The 26,470-nt window shown below is 38.7% G+C and overlaps 1 protein-coding gene across 2 annotated transcripts in view; it reads right to left on the bottom strand.

Moving 5' to 3' along the window:
• DNAJC1 (DnaJ heat shock protein family (Hsp40) member C1) overlaps positions 1-26,470 on the bottom strand; it is a 142,333-nt gene that overhangs the window by 89,344 nt on the left and 26,519 nt on the right. The window contains exons 4-7 of one of the 2 annotated variants that reach the window (XM_058181852.1): positions 25,968-26,133; positions 24,517-24,611; positions 23,416-23,509; positions 7,695-7,785 (exon numbers count right to left, since the gene is read on the bottom strand). In XM_058181852.1, the coding sequence (XP_058037835.1) occupies positions 7,695-7,785; positions 23,416-23,509; positions 24,517-24,611; positions 25,968-26,133 (446 nt within the window). The remainder of the gene's footprint in view (positions 1-7,694; positions 7,786-23,415; positions 23,510-24,516; positions 24,612-25,967; positions 26,134-26,470) is intronic. The other variant, XM_058181853.1, reaches the window with a different exon arrangement.

Below are 26,470 nucleotides of genomic sequence, written 5' to 3'. Positions count from 1 at the left end.
GATAAAACAGATGAAGAGTGTCTCAATATATAAGGGTTCACAAATTGGAATAGACATGGTAACAGGTCAGCCAATGGGGACTGTTTGGTGATCTAGATGGCTCAGAGCCAGGGTGAGGCTTAGGTTCACTGATCTGTATATATATGAGTGCTTCTGTGATTATTGATTCTGTACTTCTGGATTCTGAGTTCTGGTTCTGGTTTCTACTGTATGGTATTATATATAAAGCAGGATTGATTTATATAAGAAACTTCTTTATATATAATACCATAAAGTTTCTTATATAAATCAATCCTGCTGAATTATTTACTTGTGTGCTGGTTGGATTGCTGCAAACTGTAATAAAGAGATGTCTAGAGCACTGCTGGAAGAAGACAAGGGATGAACTCAATCGAACATGGATAACAGCTTAAGGGCAATTCATGCAGTGAAATGTAAATACTTCTCTGCACTAATTGCATCTGCAGATAACTGACCAGCAAATCTATTTAAAGTGATCCATCTCCTCCTGGGGAAGGAGGAGACTGAAGCCTACCTGAGGGGGCATTCTAAGGAATTTGCAGATTTTCTGAAAGGCAAATTCACTGGACTTTGTTCCGTTAGATGCCAGTGTGGTTGCTGATCTGGTGGAGGCCTGAGGTAGGTTCTTGCCCAGTTGTCTGGGAACAGTTTGACCCTGTTGTTCCTGAGGAAGTGGACAGGATCCTACGGAATATGCATGCATGCACCTGTGTTTTAGACCCATGTCCCTCCTGGCTTGTGAAAGCTTCCAGGGAGGTGAAAAGCGGGTGGCAGGGATTAATGGGTTCCTACAGGAAGGGGTAGTCCCCCATACTTTAAGGAGGCTGTAGTCCACCCTCTTTTCAAAATGCCATCGCTGGATTCCACCCTGTTAGGTGAATAATTTTCAACCTGTCTCCAAACTTCCCTTTTTGGGAAAGGTTGTTGAGAACGGGTTGTGTGGCAGTTCTAAAGGTTTCTGGATGAAACGGATTATCTAGACCCCTACCAGTCAGGATTCAGGCCTGGATGTGGTTGCATTATCTATGGTGGGAGCGGGATGTGAGTAGTGTATCCATCCTTGTTCTACTTGACCTCTTAATGGCTTTCGATACAATTGACCACAGTATTCTTCTGGAGCAGCTTCGGGGGTTGGGAGTGGGGGCTCTGTGCTACCCTGGTTCACTTCCTTTTTATGTGGCCACTCTCACTCAGTGTTAATAGGAGGTGAGAGATCCAGCCCTCACCCTATTTTGTGGGGGCCCACAAGGATCGATACTCTCTCCGCTCCTATTCAACAGGTACAGGAAGCTGTTGAGTGAGATCATCTGTCACCATGGTCTGATATATCATCCATATGCTAATGATATCCACTGTATATCTCAGCTCATGATGGCATGATCTCCCTCTCACAGTACCTGGAGCCTGTTAGGCGCTGGATGGGGAGCAAAGGGTTGAAACTGAACTTTGGGAAGACTGGGTAGCTCTGGGTTTGGAGTTCTTTGGCCCATGGAGAATTACCATCTTTGGTCTTAGGTGAGATGGCACTGGTCCAAATAGACCCTGTGTGTAATCTGAGGGTTCTTCTGGACTCGTGACTACTGCTCAAAGAGTAGGTGATAGTCGTGCCCAGGAGGACCTTTGTGCAACTGCAGGTTGTGAGCCAGTTACACCCTTTCCTGGATCAACAATCCCTACTCACGGTCAATCATGCCCTAACCACCTCCCATCTTGACTATTGCAATGCGCTCTACATGGGGCTACCCCTGAAAAACATCCGAAAGCTCCACATGGTTTTGTATAGACCTTGGTGTACACACGTATCACCTTTTCTGCAGGAACTGCATTGGTTATTTGTTTCTGGGGGCAATTCAAGATGCTAGTTGTCATCTTTAAAACCCTTCATGGCTCCTAAGGAGATATATCAGGCAGGACCCAGAAGAAGGGCCTTCTCCATGGTGGCTCCCTCCCTCTGGAAAATCATCTCTCCAGAAATTAGATTGGCCCCCAGTCTAACTCTTTCGGAAGCCCTGAAGATGTGATTTTGGAAGGAGACCTGGGGAACTCAAAGCGAGATGGAGCCCATTAAATGGCTGGTGTGAATGTGTGTTTTCACCAGGTAACATATGGGGTTGTTGTTGTTATTGTTATTATTTTCTTTTATATTGTGCTTTTATGTCATGTAAGCCGTCTCACGATGTGCGAGTAGGCGGTAATATAAATTTTCTAAATAAATAAAAGTAAATAAATAAGATAGTTAACATGACAGAGAAAGCTCAATAGAAGGGACCTAGAGCACATCCACTTTACTAGAATTAATAGGTGGGCAAAAGCTAACAGGGAAATAAATTCTGCAATAATCTGGTCACAACCTATGTAGGGCTCTAAAGGTGACAACATCTACCTTAATTTGTACCTGGAAGCCCACTAGCAACCAATGTAACACTAGTAACAGCAATGTTATGTGAGTGTATCATGGTACAGGTAGTAATAAACTTACAACAGTTCATTTAATGACCATTCAAAGTTATAACATCAAAGGAAAAAGTGACTTATGACTGTTTTTGTCACACCTATTGCAGCGTATGCAGCCAAGCCTTTTCTTGGCAACAGAGAATTGTTGCCTATTGGCTGTGACGTTTCCCCTTAGCCGGCAGGACAAATGAGCGGCCGTCATTGGCCAATAGTTGACTGCTGCTATATAAATAGCAGCTGTGAGAGAAAGTGCGCTTGCTCAGTAATATTGCCTTTTTACTTGCCGTTCGTTTGTTCCTTTTGTCAGTGAGTCGTTAATAGAGTTATTGCTTACCGTCAAGCCTCCATTCCTTTCTTCATTCTTTGAATGAAGCACTAGCGACGAGAAGGTGGGATTCCTGAGGCGACGGTAAAGCGCTGGTCACGGTAGGGGAGTTTATTCATACTCTGTCCCTGTCAATCCGCATCGCTCCATGGCAAATAAGGCCTCTTTCATTCCATATGACCTGGCCTACGAGATGTGGGATGCGTCTGTCGAGCGATTTGACTTTTATCTCCTAGCCAACGATTTCACCAAGCTCTCAGGAGATAGGAAACGCACCCATTTCCTGAATGCCCACAAATATTTGCAACGGCCAGAGTTCTGTTGGCTCCTCAATTGGTTTCTGCTGTGCCTTGGGCCACCTTGATGGGCACACTGAGAGCTCATTATGCGCCGGCTAAGGGGAAACGTCACAGCCAATAGGCAACGATTCTCTGTTGCCAAGAAGAGGCATACGCTGCACCTATGACCGTTGCAACATCTCCATGGTCACACATCAAAGTTCAGCCACTGGGCAACTGATTCATATTTATGAGGTTGTAGTGTCCCAGGGTCATGGGATTACCTTTTATTACCTTCTAACAAGCAAAGTCAATGGGGAAGCCAGATTCATTTAACAATGTGTTACTAATTTAATAACTGCAGTGATTCACTTAACATCTGTGGCAACAAAGATGGCAAAATTCATTTAACAACTACTGTATCTTGCTTATCAACAGAAATTTTGGGGTCAATTGTGGTCATAAATTGAGGACTACCTTCATACCCCAAACTGCATGTGCCATTCATTGCACCTTAGACCACCTGAAAGCTTCCGAGCGCTCTTCAAGCACAGGGTCACATAGCAAATGTGGCAATAATCTAATCGGAGAATGAGTAAGACATCATTGACCATCATTGGGGTCTCCCGATCTAGGAATTCAGTTCAAATAGAAAAAAGCAATAATAAATATTCATAATTCAGAAATTATGGCTTGAAATTGCCTAGTTTTTTTTAATTATATTGGAGACTAAATACAGTTCATCTGATTCAAAATTACAGGTTCCACAACATTAAAAGAAATATTTTAGATCTCTTCACAACCAGGGAAAGAAAGAGGAGCATGATTCATTTTCTAGCTATTAAACTATATTCTATTTTTGAGGCCAAATAGACTTTCTGGAACACTCTACTAAAAGGACTTCCTATCTGATATCCTCCAGATCCTTTGTCTAAACATCCATAATTTATTAACATTGTTAATGCCAACTAACGTCAAGGAAAGTAGAAGTCCAAAACTACTAGAGGTCAGCAGGTTGCTTACCACTGCCCTTCCACACATCAAAACATGGATCACCAGAAAGTTTTATGGATAACAGAAAGCTTGATTCTCAATAGATGAGTTTCACATTTTACACACCAATGTTCTCTTAAGAGCTTCTAACTTTTTCCCACATAAGAAAAGCTGAAGTTTATTTCTATGAAGTACTGTGACATGTGCAGTTCTTCATATAGTGAAATCAAAATCTGTCTTCCATTGTACTTTTGGATAATCCTAATTCAGCAAAAACTATCACCTGAAGCAGCATGCATTACATAGATATACTTTGGGAAGATCAGTTCACTGTCATGCTAATCAATCTTACAAAATAAAATAAAGAAATAGAGATAACCCCTGCCAAGTCATTGTGAGTTGCTCGCAGAAAGGTGGATCAAAACGTAATTAAATCAGACAACAGGTTTAGTAGTAATTTATCTATTTACTAATTACTGGCAAAGCTATTATTAACTCAATTAATACTCCCTAAAATTTCACTGCAGTCCCATTGCTGTCCAGACTCTTTGGAATACTGTATACGCCCATACAAAAATTCTTCTAGTAGCCAGTTTAGTCAGCTTCCAAAAAGCAATGGAAATATGGTTTTTCTTTGGAGATGATTATTCTGTGTTTCCTATATGAGTAGTAGTCAGCTACCAGTCACATTTTGTTTATGATTTTAATTGTTTTGCTGTTTTGATTTGTAAACCCATCTAGAAATGTAGCAGCATAAAAATACTTGAAATTAATTAATAGGCTGATCCCCTATTTTCTATTCTATAAAACAAAATAAATAAATAAAAACCCAGCTGGGGTTAGATAGAAGTTGTATAAAGATAAAAGATAGCCATAATGAAATAAATTCATACTGGGTTTGCTAACATAGCATGTATATGATTGGAAACAGATAAATTCACTCGAGGAGAAGATAAATTTTGGGGACCATGAGCACATTTGGCATTTTCAGAACATATACCGTGTTTCTTCAAAAAGAAGGCCAGGTCTTATTTTCTTTCGACCCCCCAAAAAACAGCTAGGCCTTCTTTTTGGAAGGTTCTAATTATTGACTCACCTTGCGGTGGTGGCACTGACAGCCCCGCTCAGCAGAAGCCTGCTGCTGGCCCACTTCTTCTGTGGCCACTTGCTCCCACTCACACGCATCACTCCAGCCTCTGTTATTGGCTGCAGATGCCTTCCAGAAAGTCCTCTGGCAGGTATTGAAGGCGACATGGAGGCCAGGGCAATGTGTGCAAGTGGCGGCAAGCGGCCACAGAAAAAGAGGGCCAGCAGCAGGCTCTTGCTTGGCAAGACTGTCAGAGAAGGCAAGGCAGGTGTAGGAGTGTGCGAGGCCTGGTACGTAGGGCAGCTCCACTCCATCTTCACCCTAGCTTATTTTTTACCTGTGTGCTTCGCCCCACCCCCTGAACCCTGGGGTGGGTGGGGTCTTAATTAGGGCTATTTTTTTGAGTGGGGCTTAATTTGATCGCATGCACTCAAAAACGTGATAGGGCTTCTTTTCAAGGTGGGTTGTCTTTTTGTAGAAACACGGTAGCAGATGTAAGTGTTTTTAATAGAACAATCTGATCCACCCAAATATGGGATGGAGCATACTGCTTCTGCTTTTGTCTTTCAGCCCCAATCCAGGATCCTTCTCAGCCAGTCGCTATATATTTTGTATGTGTTTTTGTCGATAAATATAAATTTAACATATGGCAGGTATAGTTACAAAATAGCTGCTATTGGAAACTGTTTATTTACTAAAATGGCTGATCAGAAAAAATTCCATTTGCCAGAGAATAAATTAGCCTCAGATAATACTCTCTTCTATCCTAAAAAAACACTCTGGTGCTCAAAGGCATGGCTGAAAAATCTACAATGTTGTAGTCTAGTGTTTTGTTTTGCAAATTTCCAGATTTGTATTTTATAAGAGATTATTGTATTTTATAAGAGATTATTTCCAGATTTGTATTTTATAAGAGATTATTGTTGTTGTTCAGTTGCCTGAACAATTATTGTTGTTGTTGTTGTTGTTCAGTTGTCTGGTTCGGTTCTGCAACCCAACAAGAAAAACACAGACTTCAGAGGATAATTAGAACTGCAGAAAAAATAATTGCTACCAACCTGCCTTCCATTGAGGACCTGTATACTGCACGAATCAAGAAGAGGGCCGTGAAAATATTTATAGACCCCTCGCATCCTGGACATAAACTTTTCAACTCCTACACTCAAAACGACGCTATAGAGCACTGCACACCAGAACAATTAGACACAAGAACAGTTTTTTCCCGAAGGCCATCACTCTGCTAAACAAATAATTCCCTCAACACTGTCAAACTATTTACTGAATCTGCACTACTATTAATCTTCTCATAGTTCCCATCACCAATCTCTTTCCACTTATGACTGTATGACTGTAACTTTGTTGCTGGCAATCCTTATGATTTATATTGATATATTGACCATCAATTGTGTTGTAAATGTTGTATCTTGATGAACGTATCTTTTCTTTTATGTACACTAAGAGCATATGCACCAAGACAAATTCCTTGTGTGTCCAATCACACTTGGCCAATAAAAAATTATATTCTATTCTATTCTAAATTGTGTCCAATCCTTCATGACCGCATGGACCATAGCATGACGACCCCCCCCATCCTCCACTGCCTCCCAGAGTTTGGCCAAATTTATGTTTATTGCATTGATGCCACTATCTAGCCATCTCATCCTCTGTTATCCCCTTCTTCTTTGGCCTTCATATAAAAGTTTATAACTTTTAAAAAAAGTCAGTTGGGTATGAAATCCAGTGAACACTAAGGAATACCTGATGTCATCATGTTGCCTATTCCTTAATATGACAGAAATGGGGCAAACTGGAAAATCTATAATAGCACTAATAGGCAATAATACCTGCAAAATAATATTGCTAAGCATTTTATGATGCACAAAAATTACAGAATAAATAAGATGAGGAAAAGGACAAATAATATTCACAGTTTTTATACATAGCAAGTAATTTACATATTGCAATTAAATAAAGGTGAAAGAGAAAAATCTCAAAGGTTCGACTTCAAATTATCAAGGAACCACATCTTTTGTGAGTAAGTTACGCATAGCAACATTTTCAAAATGATTTCATATCATTTTGAGCACATTTTATACTGCTTAGTAGTCAAATCAAGTTGGAACTATTATAAAGTTTATCAGAATTTTTTTTCCAGGAAAGTACAAAACTAAGTGATTACTATTTCTTTCAAGACATTATATAAAGTCATATCTTTGGAATTGTTAATACATTTGTGCTGTTTTATCCAACCTTATTTCTTACCTGATTAATTGATTTGAATTCAATAAGACAATAGGAATTCAGAAGTAATTTTGGGAATTTCATATTGCCGTTAATCTGATCCTTAGTAAACCCATTTTCTGCACAGATGGAATCTGACTCCATCTATAGAATTAGATTTCAGTTAGACTCCATCTGTGTAGAAAATGGGACATGCTGAGATAGGTGGATAACCCCCCCACCCCCACCCCCCCGCCTCCCACACATACCATTTTAGAAAGAATAAATGCAATAAAACTGCACTAAAAAAACTCACTCTGAAGTGTTTCCAGTTCAGCTCTTGCCAAAGCCTCTTCTTTCTCTTTTATTTTTGTTTCTTTATATTCTACGTAGAGTTGCCTGGCCTCCTTTAAGAAAAAGCAATGATATTAGCATTTCAGAGAGATCAACTCTGAAAAGCACAATGTTAAAGTTTTACACTTTATTTCAAGCCTGGCAATTATTTTCTTAAAAAAAATTAAAGAGTGAGATTTCTTAATAACAATGCAGCATAATGAAAACAAATTCTAAAGATGTATTTTAGCAACAAGTTTCTGTGGTCCTAATTATTGAAAAGGTAATGGATGAAATGGTTCAACTGTAGATTTGAAATGCAACATTGCCCACTAGTTTTTACAGTAACCAAGATGTCCTATCAATTATCATTTCAACAAATCATCCCAGAAAAGTTCCTTGGTTGGCTGGAAATTAAAAGCACAGATCAGTAAATCCACTCACACTTGCAACTGTAAGTAAATTCAGCAAAAACTATATATCAAACTGATATATCTGATGCATTTAGGATGAATATCTGACTAGAAGAAACGTAGAAGAAACCTTTCTGTTTAGAATGATGAAGGGTTTCATAGTGCTTGTTTTATTGCTAATATATCACAACAGGCCAAATGCCTCAGCCACTTAGCACTCTAATGGCCAGTTTTGTATTTCTCTACTGTGAGTAGAAAATTATATTAATGTTTCTTTAAGAGAAAAAAAATAGGAAAACAAGAAAAAGAAACAATTTTGAGGAGCCAGCTTGCAAGTTCTTCAGGTCTCCCCCAACACACACACCAATGCATATACCCAGCTTTTAGTTTCTGCTGCTGTGAAGGACAATAGCCTAGGGCAGCAATGGCTAACCTTTTCGGGACTGAGTGACCAAAGTGCACATGCGCACCTGAATCTTCAAAATGCAATGCACACGTAGGCCCCACACATGTGCCCCACCCGCTGTGCATGCACATGTTCCCCGCGTATGCACTCTGCCCCATGCATGTGTGCACCCTGCTCCCACACATGCACGCATGGGGCACCACACATGCCCACCCACATGCACACACGAGCCCCCCACACGCCCTGCCTCTCGCGCATGTGTGGCAGAGATCTGATGACCAGCTGGCTGGTGGGAGGTGCGCGCGCATGCACGGCAGAGCTGAATTAGAGATGTGTGCCACCTGTGGCACATGTGCTATAGATTCACTTTCACGGACCTAACAGCAAATACAAGCTTATACACAAATTACAAAGGTTAATACATCCATTTAAAGTCAATAAGCAGTAAGAAAGAGGTAATTCTATCCTTGCAGACTGAGGCTTTCCTGTAACAGGTTATAAAATGGGATTTCCTATCATGGTTACAACAGAATGTTTGAATCATATGGAGGTATTTGATACAAATCATCTCTTCACAAATCATATATTTCAAACTACAGACAAACAGAACCACATATATACATTAAGTACAATCCAAGAAGAATAACATTGTATGTTAAACATTTGAGATAACAAGCTTAATGTTGGCTGTTTATATTTTCCAAATAAGACAAATCCAGTTATTTAGATGTATTAGCACTGTCTGTTATATAGCACTACTTTTCTGAATTGCCCAATTTCAAATAAAAATATTTGGATACAATCTGGAGCCTTAATGCATGTTATCAAATTACCAAAACATGATCAGAAATCAGTTTCCACAATAAGATTTAGAGATTATATCAAAAGTACAAAACCAATAAGGCATAGATGCTTTGCTTGTGAATTCAGGTTAGAAAGAGTTAATTGGCATTTAGCTCTAACCCCTCTGACACTGAAAGCCAATATTTGATGCTAAATTCTGGAACAGAATCTATTACTGCTTATGTGACCTCTAAACATCAGACTCCAAGGGATATCTGTCAATCTCAGTAGTGTGTCAATCAGGGAGCAACTGGAAGTGAGGATCAAATGAAAATGAGAGAATAGAGGAGAAAAACAAATGAAGTTTTCAATAATCAGAATTGGTAAAAGTTATGAATTGTTTGAGATTAATTGAAATTAAAAGAAGCAGGATAGAAAAATGACACTTTTGAACTTTAATATTGGAGAAGACTCCTGGCAATACATTGAAGCCAAGAAAGCAAACATGTAGCTCATTAAATAAATCAACCTAGAGACATAATTAATCAGGATCATACTTTGACTACATGTGAAGATTTACTGGTACTTGTCAAAAAATACATGTAATGCTGGGGAAAGTGGAAGGTAAGAAAAAGTTTTCTACTTCTATATTGAGAATTAGTCTGGTCTAAGGGTTAAAGGCACCAGGCTAGAAACTGGGAGACTGTAAGTTCTAGTCGTACTTTGGACATGAATATCAGCAGGGTGACTTTGATATTCTCTTTTAGCTCAACCCATCACTTAGAACTGTTTTATGACAATAGGAGGAGGAAGGAATATTAGGTTTGCTCACCATCTTAATTTATATAAATAACAAAATAATTATTTATATAAATAAATAACGTAAATAAATAAAAAGGATAATCAACAATACTAAAATGCTAAGAATCAACATTGACTTGGCACATACGGTATGTCACAGAAGTGATAACATCCCCTCACATTTTGTAAATATTTAAGTATATCTTTTCATGTGACAACACTGAAGAAATGCCTCAATGTAAAGTGGCGAGTATACAGCTTGTATAACAGTGTAAATGTGCTGTCCCCTCTAAATAATGCAACACACAGCCATTAATGTCTAAACTGGTGGCAACAAAAGTGAGTACACTCCTAAGTGGTAATGTCCAAATAGGGCCCAAGTAGCCGTTTTCCCTCCCTAGTGTCATGTAACTCGTTAATAGTACAAGGTCTCGGGTGTGAAGGGGGAGCAAGTGGTGTTAAATTTGGTGTTATCACTCTCACTCTCTCATACTGGTCACTGGAAGTTCAATATGGCACCTCATGGCAATGAACTCTCTGAGGATCTGAAAAAACGAATTGTTGCTCTACATAAAGATGGCCTAGGCTATAAGAAGATTGCCAAGACCTTGAAACTGAGCTGCAGCACATTAGCCAAGACCATACAGCTTGGGGTATGAACTTAATAGTATAGGTTATAGGCTTATCTTTTCAGAGGTTTTACCAGTATATAAGGAACAAAAAGGTAAAGGCCAGCGTATAGTGGAGTTTAATGTGTGGCTAAAGGAGTGGTGTAAAAGGGAAGGCTTTGGTTTTATTAGTCACAATGTCTGCAACTGGTCCAATGAAAAACTGTACAAAAGAGATGGATTGCATCCATCAAAGAAAGGGTCTGAGTTACTTAGCAATAAATTTACAGATTTTCTGGATAAACATTTAAACTGCACAGTGGGAACAGAGAATTAATTGATACAGAACATTTCTGTCCCCAGCAATCCAAAATTAATAGGGTTATCAGTGCATGTAACATAGATGTCTATGTGGGTAAGATTATCAGCCCTGCTATCAAGCAAAACCAAGCATTTAATAGTGAGTGCCATACCATGTGCACTAAACCAAAAGGTGGCAAGAAAATAGGGGCAGTCAGGCACAACACAGGTTATGTAGACAGTAAACACAAGGTCAATCCAAATGGACTCAAATGTCTATACACCAATGCACAGAGTATGAGGAATAAACATGGTGAATTAGAAATTCAAGTAAATGAGGGCAGATATGATATTGTTGCCATTATGGAAACTTGGTGGGATGAAACCCACAAATGGAATATACAGCTAGAGGGATATAAATTATTTAAAAGAAACAGACCAAATAAAAGAGGAGGTGAAGTTGCACTATATATAAGAAATAACTACATCTCTACAGAAATAGAGCACAACAATGATGAAAATTATCTTGAATGCATTTGGGTCAATATAAAATGGGGGAGGAATGATATTGCCATAGATCTATACTATAGGCCACCCAAACAAACAGAGGAAGTAGATGAACTTTTTGCTAGTCAGCTAACTAAGGTATGTAGGAAGCACATCACAGTAATAATGGGGGATTTTAACTACCCTGACATCAACTGGGAGACAAACTCTGCACCAAGTGGAAGATCCAACAGGTTCCTAACAAACCTAGCAGATAACTTTGTTTCCCAAAAAGTAGAGAAGGCAACAAGGGGATCAGCCATACTGGACTTAATTCTCACTAACAGAGATTAAATGATAGAAGGTGTTGAAGCTACAGGAACCTTGAGGGCAAGTGATCACGCAATATTGGAATTCAACATTAAGCAAATACAAGTAGTAGAACAAAGTCAAACTAGAGTCTTGGACTTTAAGAGAGCTAATTTCAATAAATTTAGAGAGAGCTTGAGAAGGATTCCATGGATGAGAATCCTCAAGGGGAAAACAACTCAAGAAGCTTGGGAAATTTTGAAAAGTGAGATTATAAAAGCGCAGTCTACCACAATACCATTGAAGAAGAAAAATAATAGATCTCAAAAAGAAACCAGCATGGATGCATAAAAAACTATCTGACAAATTGAAAGACAAAAAGGACAAATATAAAAAGTGGAAAGAGGGGCAAATAACTAAGGCAGAATATCAGCAAATAGCCCGAGCCTGTAAAGATGAAGTGAGGAAAGCTAAGGCTCACAACGAACAAAGGCTAGCAACAAAAGTAAAAAATAACAAAAAAAGCTTCTTCCAACATGTTAAAAACAAGAAAAAAGTCAAGGAAACAATTGACCCATTGCTGGGAGAAAGTGGCAAGAAGGTGACAAGCAACAGGGAGAAAGCAGATCTACTTAACTCATTTTTTGCATCTGACTTTACACAAAAGGAAAAAACAACCCAACCTATCAGAAACAGCACCACAAAAAACAGATTAGGAACACAAGTTAAAATAGGGAAGAAAATGGTAAGTGAACACCTGTCTACCCTAGACGAGTTCAAATCACCAGGACCGGATGGATTACACCCCAAGGTTCTGAAGGAACTGGCAGAAAGATCTCAGAACCACTGAACTATATCTTTCAAAGATCCTGGAGCACAGGGGAGCTGCCAGAGGACTGGAAAAGAGCTGATGTAGTTCCCATTTTCAAAAAAGGAAAAAAAAACAGATCCAGGAAATTACAGACCTATCAGCCTGACCTCAATACCAGAGAAGATTCTGGAAAAGATAATCAAGCAATGAATCACCGAACACCTAGAAGCAAACAAAGTAATAACCAAAAGCCAACATGGGTTTGTCAAAAACAGATCATGCCAGACTAATCTTATTGCATTCTTTGACAAAGTGACAAAATTAGTAGACCAGAGGAATGCTGTCGATATAATTTACTTGGACTTCAGTAAAGCATTTGATAAAGTAGACCATAACCTACTACTAGATAAAGTAGAAAAATGTGGGTTAGACAGCACCACTACCAGATGGATTTGTAACTGGCTGACCAACCACACTCAACGTGTAGTCCTCAACGGAACTACATCCACATGGAGGAAAGTATGCAGTGGAGTACCCCAAGGCTCTGTTTTAGACCCAGTACTCTTCAACATCTTCATCAATTACTTGGACGAGGGAATAGATGGGGAACTCATCAAATTTGCAGATGACACCAAGCTGGCAGGAATAGCCAACACTCCAGAAGATAGGCTCAAGTTACAGAAGGATCTTGACAGACTTGAACATTGGGCGCTATCTAACAAAATGAAATTCAACAGTGAAAAAAGTAAGGTTCTACATTTAGGCAAAAAACAAAACAAAATGCACAGGTACCATATATGTGGTACCTTGCTCAATAGTAGTACCTGTGAGAGGGATCTTGTAGTCCTAGTGGACAACCATTTAGATATGAGCCAGCAGCGTGCAGCAGCTGTTAAAAAAGCCAACACAGTTCTGGACTGCATAAACAGAGGGATAGAATCAAGATCATGTGAAGTGTTAGTGCCACTTTATGATGCCTTGGTAAGGCCACACTTGGAATACTGCATTCAGTTTTGGTCGCAGCGATGTAAAAAAGATGCTGAGACTCTAGAAAGAGTGCAGAGAAGAGCAGCAAAGATGATTACAGGACTGGAGGCTAAAACATATGAAGAACGGTTGCAGGAACTGGATATGTCTAGTTTAATGAAAAGAAGGACTAGGGGAGACATGATAGCAGTGTTCCAATATCTCAGGGGTTGCCACAGAGAAGTGGGAGTCGGGCTGTTCTCCAAAGCACCTGAGGGTAGAACAAGAAGCAATGGGTGGAAACTGATCAAGGAAAGAAGCAACTTAGAACTAAGGAGAAATTTCTTGACAGTTAGAACAATTAATAAGTGGAATGACTTGCCTACAGAAGTTGTGAATGCTCCAACACTGGAAATTTTTAAGAAAAAGTTGGATAGCCATCTGTCTGAGATGGTGTAGGGTTTCCTGCCTGGGCAGGGGGTTGGACTAGAAGGCCTCCAAGGTCCCTTCCAACTCTGTTGTTATTATTATTATACAGCAGTTTAACAGGACAGGTTTCACTCAGAACAGGCCTTGCCATGGTTGACCAAAGAAGTTGAGTGTCCATGCTCAGCATCATATCCAGAAGTTGGCTTTGGGAAATAAGACATATGAGTGCTGCCAGCACTACTGCAGAGGTTGAAGGGGTGGGGGATCAGCCTGTCAGTGTTCAGCCCATATATTGCAGGCTGCATCAAATTGGTCTGTAGGGCTGTCGTCCCAGAAAAAAGCCTCTTCTAAAGATGATACACAAAAAATCCTGCAAATGGTTTGCTGCAGACAAGCAGACTAAGGACATGGATTTCTGGAACCATGTCCTGTGGTCAATGAGACTAAGATAAACTTATTTGGTTCAGATGGTGTCAAGCGTGCGTGACGGCAACCAGGTGAGGAGTACAAAGACAAGTGTATCTTGCCTACAGTCAAGCATGGTTGTGGGAATGTCATGGTTTGGTGCTGCATGAGTGCTGCCAGCACTGGGGCTACAGTTCACTGAGAAAACCATGAATGCCAACATGTACTGTGACATACTGAAGCAGAGCATGATTCCCTCCTTTTGGATACTGGGCCGCAGAGCAGATTCCAACATGATGAAGACCCTGAACAAACCTCCAAAACGACCACTGCCTTGCTAAAAGAAGCTGAGTAAAGGTTTAGTTTAGTTTACTTTATTGTCATTGCATATGGTACATCAAAATTAAATGCTATCTTCAGTGTACATTATAATTATAAAAATAAAAAGACAAACATAAATCCTTTAAATTCCATAACTGAAATTGAAAACCTGATACTGCACTATACCATAGAATTCAATATGGTTATTGCCCTGGGATAGAAGCTGTTTTTCAGCCTATTTGTCCTTGTTTTTATTATCCTGTACCGTCTGCCAGATGGTAATAGTTCAAAAAAAGGGTGCCCAGGATGAGATGGATCTTTAAGAATGTTTTGAACTTTCTTAAGGCAGCACGAGCTATAAAGCTCTTCCAAGGAGGGAAGAGGGCAACCACTGATCCTCTGGGCAATGATGTTGACCCTCTGGAATGCTGTCCTATCTGCCACTGTGCAATTGGCAAACCATACACAGATGCAGTAAGATAAAATAGTCTCTATGGTGCAATGATAGAAGGCCACCAGCAGTTTTTCATTCAGTTGTCGTTTCCTGAGAAGTCTCAGGTAGTAAAATCTCTGCTGGGCCCTTTTGACCAGTGCTGCAATGTGAGTGCCCTAGGTCAGGTCCTCTTTTATGATAACACCCAGAAATTTAAAACTGACCACTTGCTGCACTCGGTCTCCATTGATAAGCAAGGGCTGGATGTCTGATCTATTCCTTCTGTAGTCCACTATAAGCTCCTTGGTCTTATTCGTGTTAAGGACCAAGTTATTATTTCCACACCATGAAAGGTGATGGACTGGCCAAGAATGTCTCCAGACCTAAACCCTATTGAACATCTGTGGGGCATCCTGAAACGGAAGGTGGAGATGCGCAAGATCTCTAACATTCACCAGCTCCATGATGTCGTCATGGAGGAGTGGAAGCGGACTCCAGTGGCAACCGGTGAACTCTATGCCCAAGAGAGTTAAGGCAGTGCTGGAAAATAATGGTGGCCACAGAAAATATTGACACTTTGGACCCCATTTGGACATTCTCCCTTATGGGTGTAGTCACTTTTGTTGCCACCAGTTTAGACATTAATGGCTGCGTGTTGCATTATTTTGAAGGGACAGCACATTTACACTGTTATACAAGCTGTATATTCACTACTTCATATTGAAGCCAAGTGTCATTTCTTCAGTGTTGTCACATGAAAAGATATACTTAAATATTTACAAAATGTGAGGGGGTGTACTCACTTCTGTGATATACTGTATTTCACAACAATAAATAAACCCAAAATCTCTTAATTGAACTTGATTCTTAGTGACTTAATGGACATGTCTGTATCTAATCCTTCTCCTCATTATCACTATTCCATATCAATTTATTGCAAATCATCTCTTCATTGAAGGTTATGGGTTATAATCTATCATGCAGACCTGCAGCGGTGTGTGTGTGTTGGGTACGTATGTATATGTACGAAAAAGAAAAATCTGGATGAAAATCTTCAAAAAGAGATTGAGCTTCCATATAAAGGCTGAGAATCTAAATGAAACTAAAACTGCTGTTGACCGGCCACATGTATCTCCGATATTAATGAACAAGCTAAAGAATTGAATAGCATCAAAACTAATAAATCATAAAAATTATTACCTTAGAGTTTACTTGAATGTCAAATAAAGATCTGTTAATGATTTTTAATCAGTGAAAAAAATATAAAAGGAAAGGCTATCTTTCCTAATTATTTAATTCATACGAAACAATAGTGAAATCTTTTCACTAGAAAAAATATTTAAGATAATTAAAGAACATAGATGATAGACAGACAGATATAGATAGACAGACAGACATCCATAGACAGATGGATATAATTTAGAACAGGGGACCCCAACCTGTAGGCTGCGGTCCACTAGTGGGCTGTGAAGGGTTTGTAACTGGGCTGTGGAAACGTGCGCATACGCTCCATTTAAGTGAGCAGCAGGCTCATGTGCTCGCCACTTACACAAATGGAGCTGCACGCACACTTGCCAGCTGCTCACACGGAACCATCCCCTCTCCCTCCCCCACATTGATCCACAAAGCTGGAAACCTTGGTAAATTCTGATTTAGAACCTCTCAGGTACCAAAATATTTTGCTTTTGCATGCATGTTTATTTATTATAAACACTACCAAGCAATAATCCAGAAACTGGAATGAGTGACAAGAAAGCAGTCTAGTGTTCTTCTATGTCTATTTATTTCAGTAATATTTGTACCAATACCAATGGTAAGTATTATTTACATGTTTTCCAATATGTAACTTCAAAAACTCATTTATTTTTTATTTTAATTACTTATATAAAATTACTGTCCTGCCATTCTAATGTATATGCCTCTTTCAAGGTTAATTGTTTCATCTGTATACGCTAAAATAAGAAACATAGCAAAGCTTTTCCAGAAATTCAAAGAAAAGTGAATGAAAGTTTGTGGTTTACAAATGAAAGATACAGGAAGATGCTGAGGAAAGAGAAAACTTTCTCCCTACAAAGGAAACAATGCAGTACTACAATACAAAAAATATCCATCTTAAAAACACTGATTCATGCAAGTAAACTATTCTATCAAGATGCATTTTACAGAGCTTCTTTCCACTCTTTAGGATAAGATAATATGGATTTTACTTTTAGTAGTTGTATTTTACTTTAGGTTTGTAACTTAATGCTCTTTAAACTATCTTCTTTGCTAATAGTACCACTTCAGGATCATCAAATTCTCTCCAGGATTGTTTTTAGTAGAACCGCCTCACAAATATATGCCATAGATGTTATGGAGCCTTGAAGATTTCAGAATGGTGAGCTGTAATATTAATACACATTAACATAATATAGAATGTTAACTGCATTATAAGATCTGATGAAATGCTTCAAGTTTTCATTTAAAAATTTCAGGAAGTATAAATCAATCTTATAACTCTCTCTATAGCTTTCATGATAAACTGCTTTCATTTTGTTATAATTTGCTTCCTACCCTAAAATAAAACAAAAATCATTTCCTTTTTCTACTGCAAGATTTTGGATTTTTTAAAGACAGACGCATTTCATTCAACACTGGATAAGTGCTGAGCTTCCCTGACATATCTTTACACATGTCAGGAGAATTCTCATTTACCATGGTCAAAACAAGATTTGATATAGAGCAGCTTTTCCATTTCCATATCATTCTGCCAGCACAAGATTTTAGTGGCACCTAATATTTCATTAAGAAGACAATTTAAAGCAAGAAAAGACTATTCTCTCTTCAGAACAAAAATCTTGCAGAGATTGTATCCAGGATTCCTTAGCAATTCCTAAAAGTGAAAACTGGTGGTATGTAAGGTATAAATGTCGAGAAAAAGCTACGTTTTGAGAAACTCAAACATTTGGAAACATGATACTTCCATAGTATACAATATCCATGTTAGTAGTTAAATGTATGTAAAAGCTACTAAAAATCAACAGCTTTTTAGCACCCGATCCAGGATCAGAGAGTAAGTTTTCCTATTTAGATTGACTAACAAAATGCTTCAGTAGTTATATGTACTAGAGTTGACTGTCCTGTTTGAGGCACCTGGGCAGTTTTATTAAGTAATTAATCACAGTAGGAAGACTTGGCATGATTCCAGGATACAACAAGCTATCCATATAATTCAGAGAGAATATGACACATGCAAGTTAAATAATACGTTGCAGAACAGGGACTGCAGGAACATCCATGCCTTTGCAATGAATTCCTGTTTCTAGAGACCATGATTTAATAAATTGTTCTGTCCAGAGACAACATCCTAGATTTAATCTTCAAAAACTAAAGAAAAACATAAAACACTCAGCTGTTGGGGATGAAAGATGAATGCCCAACACTACCAACAGGTTACAAATGTCATTCATGGTAGGTTCATTCGCAGAGGACCTTTAGCCATATGGTTGATCTTTTTGCTTAGTATGATATGCAAATTCATCACTGTGGCTTGTTCAATAAAACATGCTTTAAAAAATTGACTTAGTATTACATCCGTATGACAAAAATATCTCTGTGCTAAACAGGTTATTTCTGAAAGAAAAAAATATGTCCTGACATCAGAATTCTGTTTAGAAATGGCATCTGGAAGTATGTACAAAACCAAGCTTTGGCTGGGGATATTTGGTAATATTCACATCAGCTCTCCTCACTTCAAAAATCCATCTTAATCTACTTCCTCCCATCATCCAAAAAATAATTAAAAATAAAGCTCTCAAAAATATTGTGCTTTGAAACTGTGCACCATTTTTCTTCTAACCCTAGAGAACAGCTGGCATAGCAAAGAAAAGGAAAATGACAACAACAGCTAACCTGTGGACATGCATACAAAACAGTTTTCTGAAGTAAAGAACCACCTTAATTATTTTAAGTGCCTTCATGTATTAGAGTTAAGGGAAAGGAACAGAAGGGACAGGAGTAATAGAAAATATTCAGATGGATAAATGACAAAAAGATGTGAATAGCAGTTTTGCAACATGATATGTGTAAATAGGTATTTAGTCAGTCTATTTAATGGCTAATATCAGTAGATATTAAAAAGATACAGGCTGAGATCAAAAGATACCCCTGCCTAAACAGACAGGCCTTCTGCTCGCAGAGAGTATATATTTTCAAATCCAGCTTTGGCCTGAGACTTGTTTTCATCTACATCTTCAAAAAATAAGATGGGATACAATAGTGCTAATCAGGGGAAGGTGATGGAAACAGAAACTGCACTAGGAAAAAAACAAACTTAATTGGAGGACAAGGGAAAAGTAAAAAATTTTGATTTTAAGAGTAAAGAATTGTCTCTATTGTTATCTAATATCTAATATTTAAAGAAATAAAATACCTTTATATTCCCTTTCTGAAGCACAACCACTATCACAATCCCACATGTTTTAATGAGGCATTGATTCAGACAGAATAAAGAACTGTGTGATGCTGTACCTTGTTCAAGAGTAGGAGTGAATCTCTGAAAACATATTCTGATCTGCCAAATGTAATATATTTCTATAATATTTGGAAAATTTATATTGCCACCTACTTCCTCACAGTGGCTCAAAGTGGCTTACAGGAAATAAAAACACAATATAAAGAAATAAAAATAATAAAAAATAAACGTAATAACCCTTCACACTCATAACAGCCATTTAATGGGCTCCATCCTGCTCTGGGTTCCCTAGGCCCCTGGGCAGAACCATGTTTTTAGGGCCTTCTGAAAGACTGTTAGAGTGTGGCCAAGTCTTAATTTCCAGAGACATGACATTCCAGAGGGAGGCAGCCACCACAGGGAAGGCCCTTTTTCTGGGTCCCACCAGATGTATCTTCTTTGGGGATAGGACATTCCTTACCTCCCACCCTAATGGGTTGGGGGCATGTGAATGGCAAGAAATGGACCCTCAGATAACCTAGTCACAAGCCATGAAGGACTTTAAAGGGGACAACCAGCATCTTGAATTGCACCCGAAGCAAATCAGAAACCAATCCAGCTCCCGCAACAGAGGTGATACATGTGCACACCAATGTCTATACCAAACCATATGGGTCACTGCAATTTTCACCAACTGAAGCTTCCGGATACCTTTCAAGGGCAGCCCACTGTAGAGGGTTCTGCAATAGTCAAGACGGGAGATGACTAGGACATGAGTGACCCAGAGTAGGAATTGTTGGTCAAGGAGAGGGTATAATTGGCTCACAACCCGCAGTTGTGCAAAGATCCTCCTGGCCACGACTGCCACCTGCCCTTTGAGCAGGAGTTGCGAGTCCAGATTACACACAGGGTCTATTTGTGGCAGTGCCATCCCATCCAAGACTAACGCTGACAATTCTCCATGAACAAAAGAAACCCAAACCCAGAGCCATTCGATCTTGCCAGGGTTCAGTTTCAACCCATTACTCCCCATCCAGCTCCTAACAGCCTCCAGGCACTGTGAGAGAGAGATAATGGCATCACTTAATTCACCATGGGCTGAGATGTATAGCTGAATATCATCAGCATATGGATGATATCTCAGACCATGGTGACAGAGAATCTCACCTAATGTAGACGTTGAATAGGAGTGAAGAAAGTACCAATTCCTTTTGGACCCCTCAAAACAGTGGGCAAAAGCTGGATCTCTCATCTCCTATTAACACAGAATTAGAGTGGCCACAGAAGAAAGAAGTGAACCAAGCACAAAGCCTCCCACTCCCAACCCCCAAGGTTGCTCCAGAAGGATACCATGATCGATGGCATCAAAAGCCATCAAGAAGTCAATTAGAGTAAGGATGGATGCACTATATCAATCCCACCAGAGGTAATCAAAAAGCACCACCAATGCCATTTCTGTCCCATATCCAGGTCTGAATCCTGATTGGTAGGAGTCTAGATGATTTGTTTTATCCAGAAACCTCTGGAGCTGCCACACAACCACCTTCTCAACAACCTTCCCCCAAAAGGTCAGATTGGTGTCAGGTCTGAAATTATCCAACAGGGTGGAATCCAACAATGGCTTCTTGAAAATAGGGTGGCCATAGCCTCCTTAAAGTCCTGGAACACTACCTCTTCCTGTAAGGAAGCATAAATCAACTGCCAAAATCCATCTGCATGTCACCTCCCAAGAAGCTTTACAAGCCAGGAGGAACATGGGTCCTGCCCACTTCCTCAGGAACAACAGCGTCAAACTTTTCCCAGATTACAAGGCAAGCACCTGCCCCCGGGTCTCCATCAGTCCAGCAACATGCTGGCATCTAACTAGGAACAAAGTTGAGCGATTTTGTCTTCCAGAAAATCCACAAATTCCTCAGCACATCCCTTCAGATGGACCTCAGTCTTCTCCTTCCCCAAGTAGAAATGGCACACCTTAAAGCAGGTCACTAATCGATTATCTACAGAGGCAATTAGTGTGGAGAGTTATTTACACTTCACCGCATGAATTGCTAGAAGGTAGGCCTTAATAGCAGCTCTTATCCATGCTTCATCAAGTTCATCCCTTGTCTTCTGCCAGATCTTACATTCTTTTCAAAGAAAGACAAATCCTCTAATCTTAATAGAAAGACCACTTCATAATAAATCTAGAATAGCTGTAGTGTCCCTGTTCCTAAAGGGCAAAAATTATATAATCCAGCCTTCCCCAACATTATGCTTTTCTAATCTTTTGGCATTCCAATTCTATAATTTCCACCCATCATGCCTGGGAATTCCCATCCCAGCATATCTGGAGGACATCATGTTCAGTAAGGCAGTCTTACATTGTTTTTATGACATCCAGCAAAAGTTTGCTTTGTCAAATATCGATAGTTCAGACGTTAATTTAGCAGAGAAACTCCACAACCTAGGCCTTCCCCAGTTTTTGGACTTCCAATTCCACAATTCTCAACAAGACTATGATTGCTGAGTATTGTGGACTTTTACTGGATATACAAAGGAAACTGGATGAAGTTTAAAATTAAAGAAAATGTAAATGATAAACCAAGAGAATGATCTAGTGATTTTTTAAAAATAGGTAATCTTCATTTAATGACCATTTATTCAGCAACTGTTCCAAGTTATGGAGATGCTGAACAAATGGTACTTATGTCTAGTCCTTAAAGTTATGGCTCCCAGTAGGTGACCAAAATTTGGATGCTTGGCAATCACCATACAATGACAACCAAAGTTATCAACTTCCCCCAGCTGTCTATTTAGTCCCTCACTCCATACACATACAGATCTCTAACCTGCTGGCCACCCTGCACAGCAATACTCCTCAGCTGGGACTGAAGTACAGGCCCGGGGCTTTCAGCAGTCTCAGCCAGCTACCCTTGCACCTAAGGCCTCTACTTCTACCTCAACACTGCTGCCAAGAATGTTGCCATCTCAAGCTCTGCATGTAGCCAGCCATTATAGCACCACAGCACAAAGACTCGCCAACACATTGTCCTGTGTTCCATAGGCCTGTCACACACCCAACTGATCTTTTCCATCTTTTTCCTGCTGCTGAGGCATATCTGACCTGGACTTATGTGAAATAGTTGCTGGCTATACCAGGCCTTCTTCTGAAGGCCATCTGCAGTCTGCACCCTTCTCCAAATAGCATGTGCTGCTTTTGGAAGGGCTTTTGTGGCTGTTTTCCAAATAGTATAGTTTTAAACATTTAAAGATCCTTGAAATAATGTAAATAGATAAGAGAGATAAGGGGCCTCTGGTGGCTCAACAGACTAAGCAGTCTGTTATTAACACAGCTGCTTGCAATTACTGCAAGTTCAAGTCCCACCAGGCCCAAGGTTGTCTCAGCCTTCCATCCTTTATAAGGCAGGTAAAATGAGGACCCAGATTGTTGGGGGCAATAAAAGTTGACTTTGTATAATATACAAATGGATGAAGACTATTGCTTAATACAATGTAAGCCGCCCTGAATCTTCGGAGAAGGGCGGGATATAAATTCAAATTTTTAAAAAAGTCTAAACTAATTATTGAATTTATTTTACCTAGATTTAATTTTAATAGTTTTGTCTTTCCACTTATGTAGCAGAACTCTCAATGCCTCCCATGTTTATAGATATAGGAATGATTGAAGTTCCATGTTTAGCAACATCAAAAGCTTTCTTCAATCAAAATAAAATGACATTACAACAAGCAAGGAGTATAAAAATGGGGACAACTTAGAAAAACACAAATACACAAAAACAGCAGCAGAAAGTGTTTTATTACCTGAAATAATTGAGGCAATGCTTTTACCATTGTGTAGAACCATATTCCCACTTTACATGGAAGTAGATCCCGCCACTGTGGTTTTTCCACCAGTCTACAGAAAACACAGTTAAAAAAACAAAAATTAGTGGTGCTTTTGCAGCCAACTAGAAATAATAAACGTTCAAAGTAAGTAATAGCCTATCATGGGAATATATAGGTAGTTTCAATCAATGTATAACTGCAAAGAGATATTTCTTAAGATTGGTTTTGTCCATTAGGCTTGCTTGTATCTTTCCAAATAAAGTCTTCAGCTTTTTCTGATGGTTGCAGAAAAAGAGGGAGGGAGGGAGGGAGGGATATTAAGCATCACCAGACCAGTTTCAAGCATTGACAACCAGTTATGAAGACTGTACTTACAAGCAAGCCAATACATAAAAATTAATGTCATTTGCCATTCACTGAAGCATTACTTAGTGATGTCATAAGAATGGAGGATGGGAAGAATGGTTTCTGCTCTTTTACCTTACATTGATTCAATTCATGTTCCTGCTGTGTGAATTATTTAAGCCTTTTATTTCTTTCTATAATTCAACAAAAGAAAAGATGCTATCTTTTGGAGCATTCTGAATGTCACTATTCCCTACCCCATGGTTTGTTAGCTTCAAAAGTGAAGAAGTAAAACATTTTACTAATCTTTTACTTTTAAAGCCAAACTCTGTCAGACAAAACTCAGACTAAAGTAATGAGAGGATCACAGCAAAGGATCAGGTATTATGTAACACCACTGAACATCAGCCTTCTCTTAATTCTTCGCCTGAAATTAAAAGAAAATGTAAATGAATGGTTTCTTTATTAAAGTTCTACATAGACTTCGGTGGTTCCTGAAAATTATTCCAAAATGTGTATTCATTTCTTTATACTTTCAAAATTCATTTCTATCAATTATCATCTATAACTTCAGCATTTTTTAAAAAATAAAATATAATTCTTCAAAGATTCATTTCAAGGAAAATAAAAACATTTCCAAATCTTATTTTCAGTGCCTCTTATGTCAAAAACTATTTGTGTTCCTCTTCTATGGAAGGAGCATTCTTCCAGAATAATTTTCAAAGTTCCCACCTTTCACTCTTCTCTACACCAAGTTTCACTTCATCACTATTCTTTCCTCCAGACCTTTTCTTCTTCTCCTTCTTTTTTCTACTAAGCAGCTCATCCTAAGCAAGAAAAGAAGAAAAGAAAGAAAGGATTCCACAATTGTTAGGAAAACTCTGCAAATAAAAGTAAAAATAAAACAGGACAGGGGCTTCTAATTATTTTAAAGAAATCATTAACAATGTGTTTCCGTGATAGTCACTCTTTAAAACACTGCTTCCTAAACTTTTTTCTTCATTACGTAAAACCACTTTTCAGAAAGTCCTTTTTACCCAAAGTAGATAAAACTCTTCAAGTAAATTTAAATGCCCCGTTGCAATTGGATAATGTGTTCATGTGTCATTATCTAAAGAAAAATCACTTTTATCCAATTTGTGTAATTTACCCAGGTTTGGGTAGGACTTTCTTAAACACATATGATCTCCAAGTCAGGTATGTTACATTCACATTAATCAAACTGCCCCTTTTTTACAGTTTTAACTTATTCTTCTCATTCAACATTGTAATAATGTGGTTCTGAAAATATTTTAAAAATATAGATGGCTAAACTCCTGAAGAGTGCTGAAAATGCAAAACCAAATTCAAACATAAATAAGAATGCTCTTTTTTTTCTGGTAATCAGAAAGGAACCAGCATTTAAAACATTTCTTTACTTCCGTCATTTTCCATTTGAACCATGCACTATTTATCATTTTTGAAAGACACTTCAATTTGTAGGTGTAGAGGAGACCCTCCATTAAGAGTGAGCATAATTTTTTTTAAAAAGGGGGGGGGAAGAAAGGAGAAAAAAAGAAAGGAAAGGAAAAAAGGAAAAACTTAAACTAAATATCAAGGAAGGGAATTTAACCTGAATTGTTTTTTCAATTCTGCTTCCTCTGATATCTTCAGATCTTGATATTAGAATGAAAACTAAAATATTTATGTACTTCAAAATGATCTTAACCATTTAAAAAACTAGAGGAAGGAGAGAGAAAATACTTTTTTCGTTTCTTTTCTTTTCTTTTTAGGACTATTATTGTCAGAAATCTGAAAGGCTAATTCAGACAAGAGCCTGTATATCTGCATGTATAAACGGCAGCCCATGATCAAGATTCCTGAGCTGTGCCAAGACATTTTGCCGCTTGAAGCAATAAACAAGATGGTGAGAGAGACAGCTTGAAGCTGACTGGACAGAGAGCAGAATCTAATTTTCAGCATTGTCCCATCATCAATGTCCTCCACTACACTAATGGAATATTGCATTTATAGCCCTCTCTGCTGTCTCTTCCAATCCTCACTATTCCAACCCCCATTTCCTGGTTGAAGCTACCTATTTCTCTCTTTGCCTCCTAACAGATTAACAGTGTTAATAATGAGACATTAATGCTTAATTCAGAAACACTGAACAATTCTTGATGATTTTGGAGCAAGCTTCTTACCAGTTGTTTTTCCAGGTAGATAGACCAAACCACGGCATAATGTCCTACTGTGAGGATAATGAACAGAAGTAATGCCAACTCTTCATTGCTCATTTTCCTCACTCGCCTGTAATAAAATACAGGCTGTCGCCAATCTGGTAGCCCATTGATCAGAATATCATCATACCTAGGGCAGTAAAAACAAACAAGCTCTCATAATGCATTTAAAATTAACCTATTTCCTTCTTTTTTAATGAAGCAGATATGGCTATTTTGTTTCACTCATCTGATATTTTGTTTTTAACAACAAACTCCTACACTTATGTAGCTTGTCGACATTTAATCTGGGTTCCTAGGATAAAATTTCGAACCAGACTGCTATGGAAACGTTTACCACCGATTACTTTAAAAATGGTGACTCTACTGTTCTTATAGCTCCCCCAATTGATTCACTGGAGAAGTGTTTTTTCTCAACAATAAGCCACATGTGTCCAGCCTACCTGCCAATCAAGGGTCATGTTCTG

Source organism: Ahaetulla prasina, chromosome 4 (genome assembly GCF_028640845.1).
Source record: "Ahaetulla prasina isolate Xishuangbanna chromosome 4, ASM2864084v1, whole genome shotgun sequence".
NCBI lineage: Eukaryota > Metazoa > Chordata > Lepidosauria > Squamata > Colubridae > Ahaetulla > Ahaetulla prasina.
This window is presented reverse-complemented; position numbering and strand designations above follow the sequence as displayed.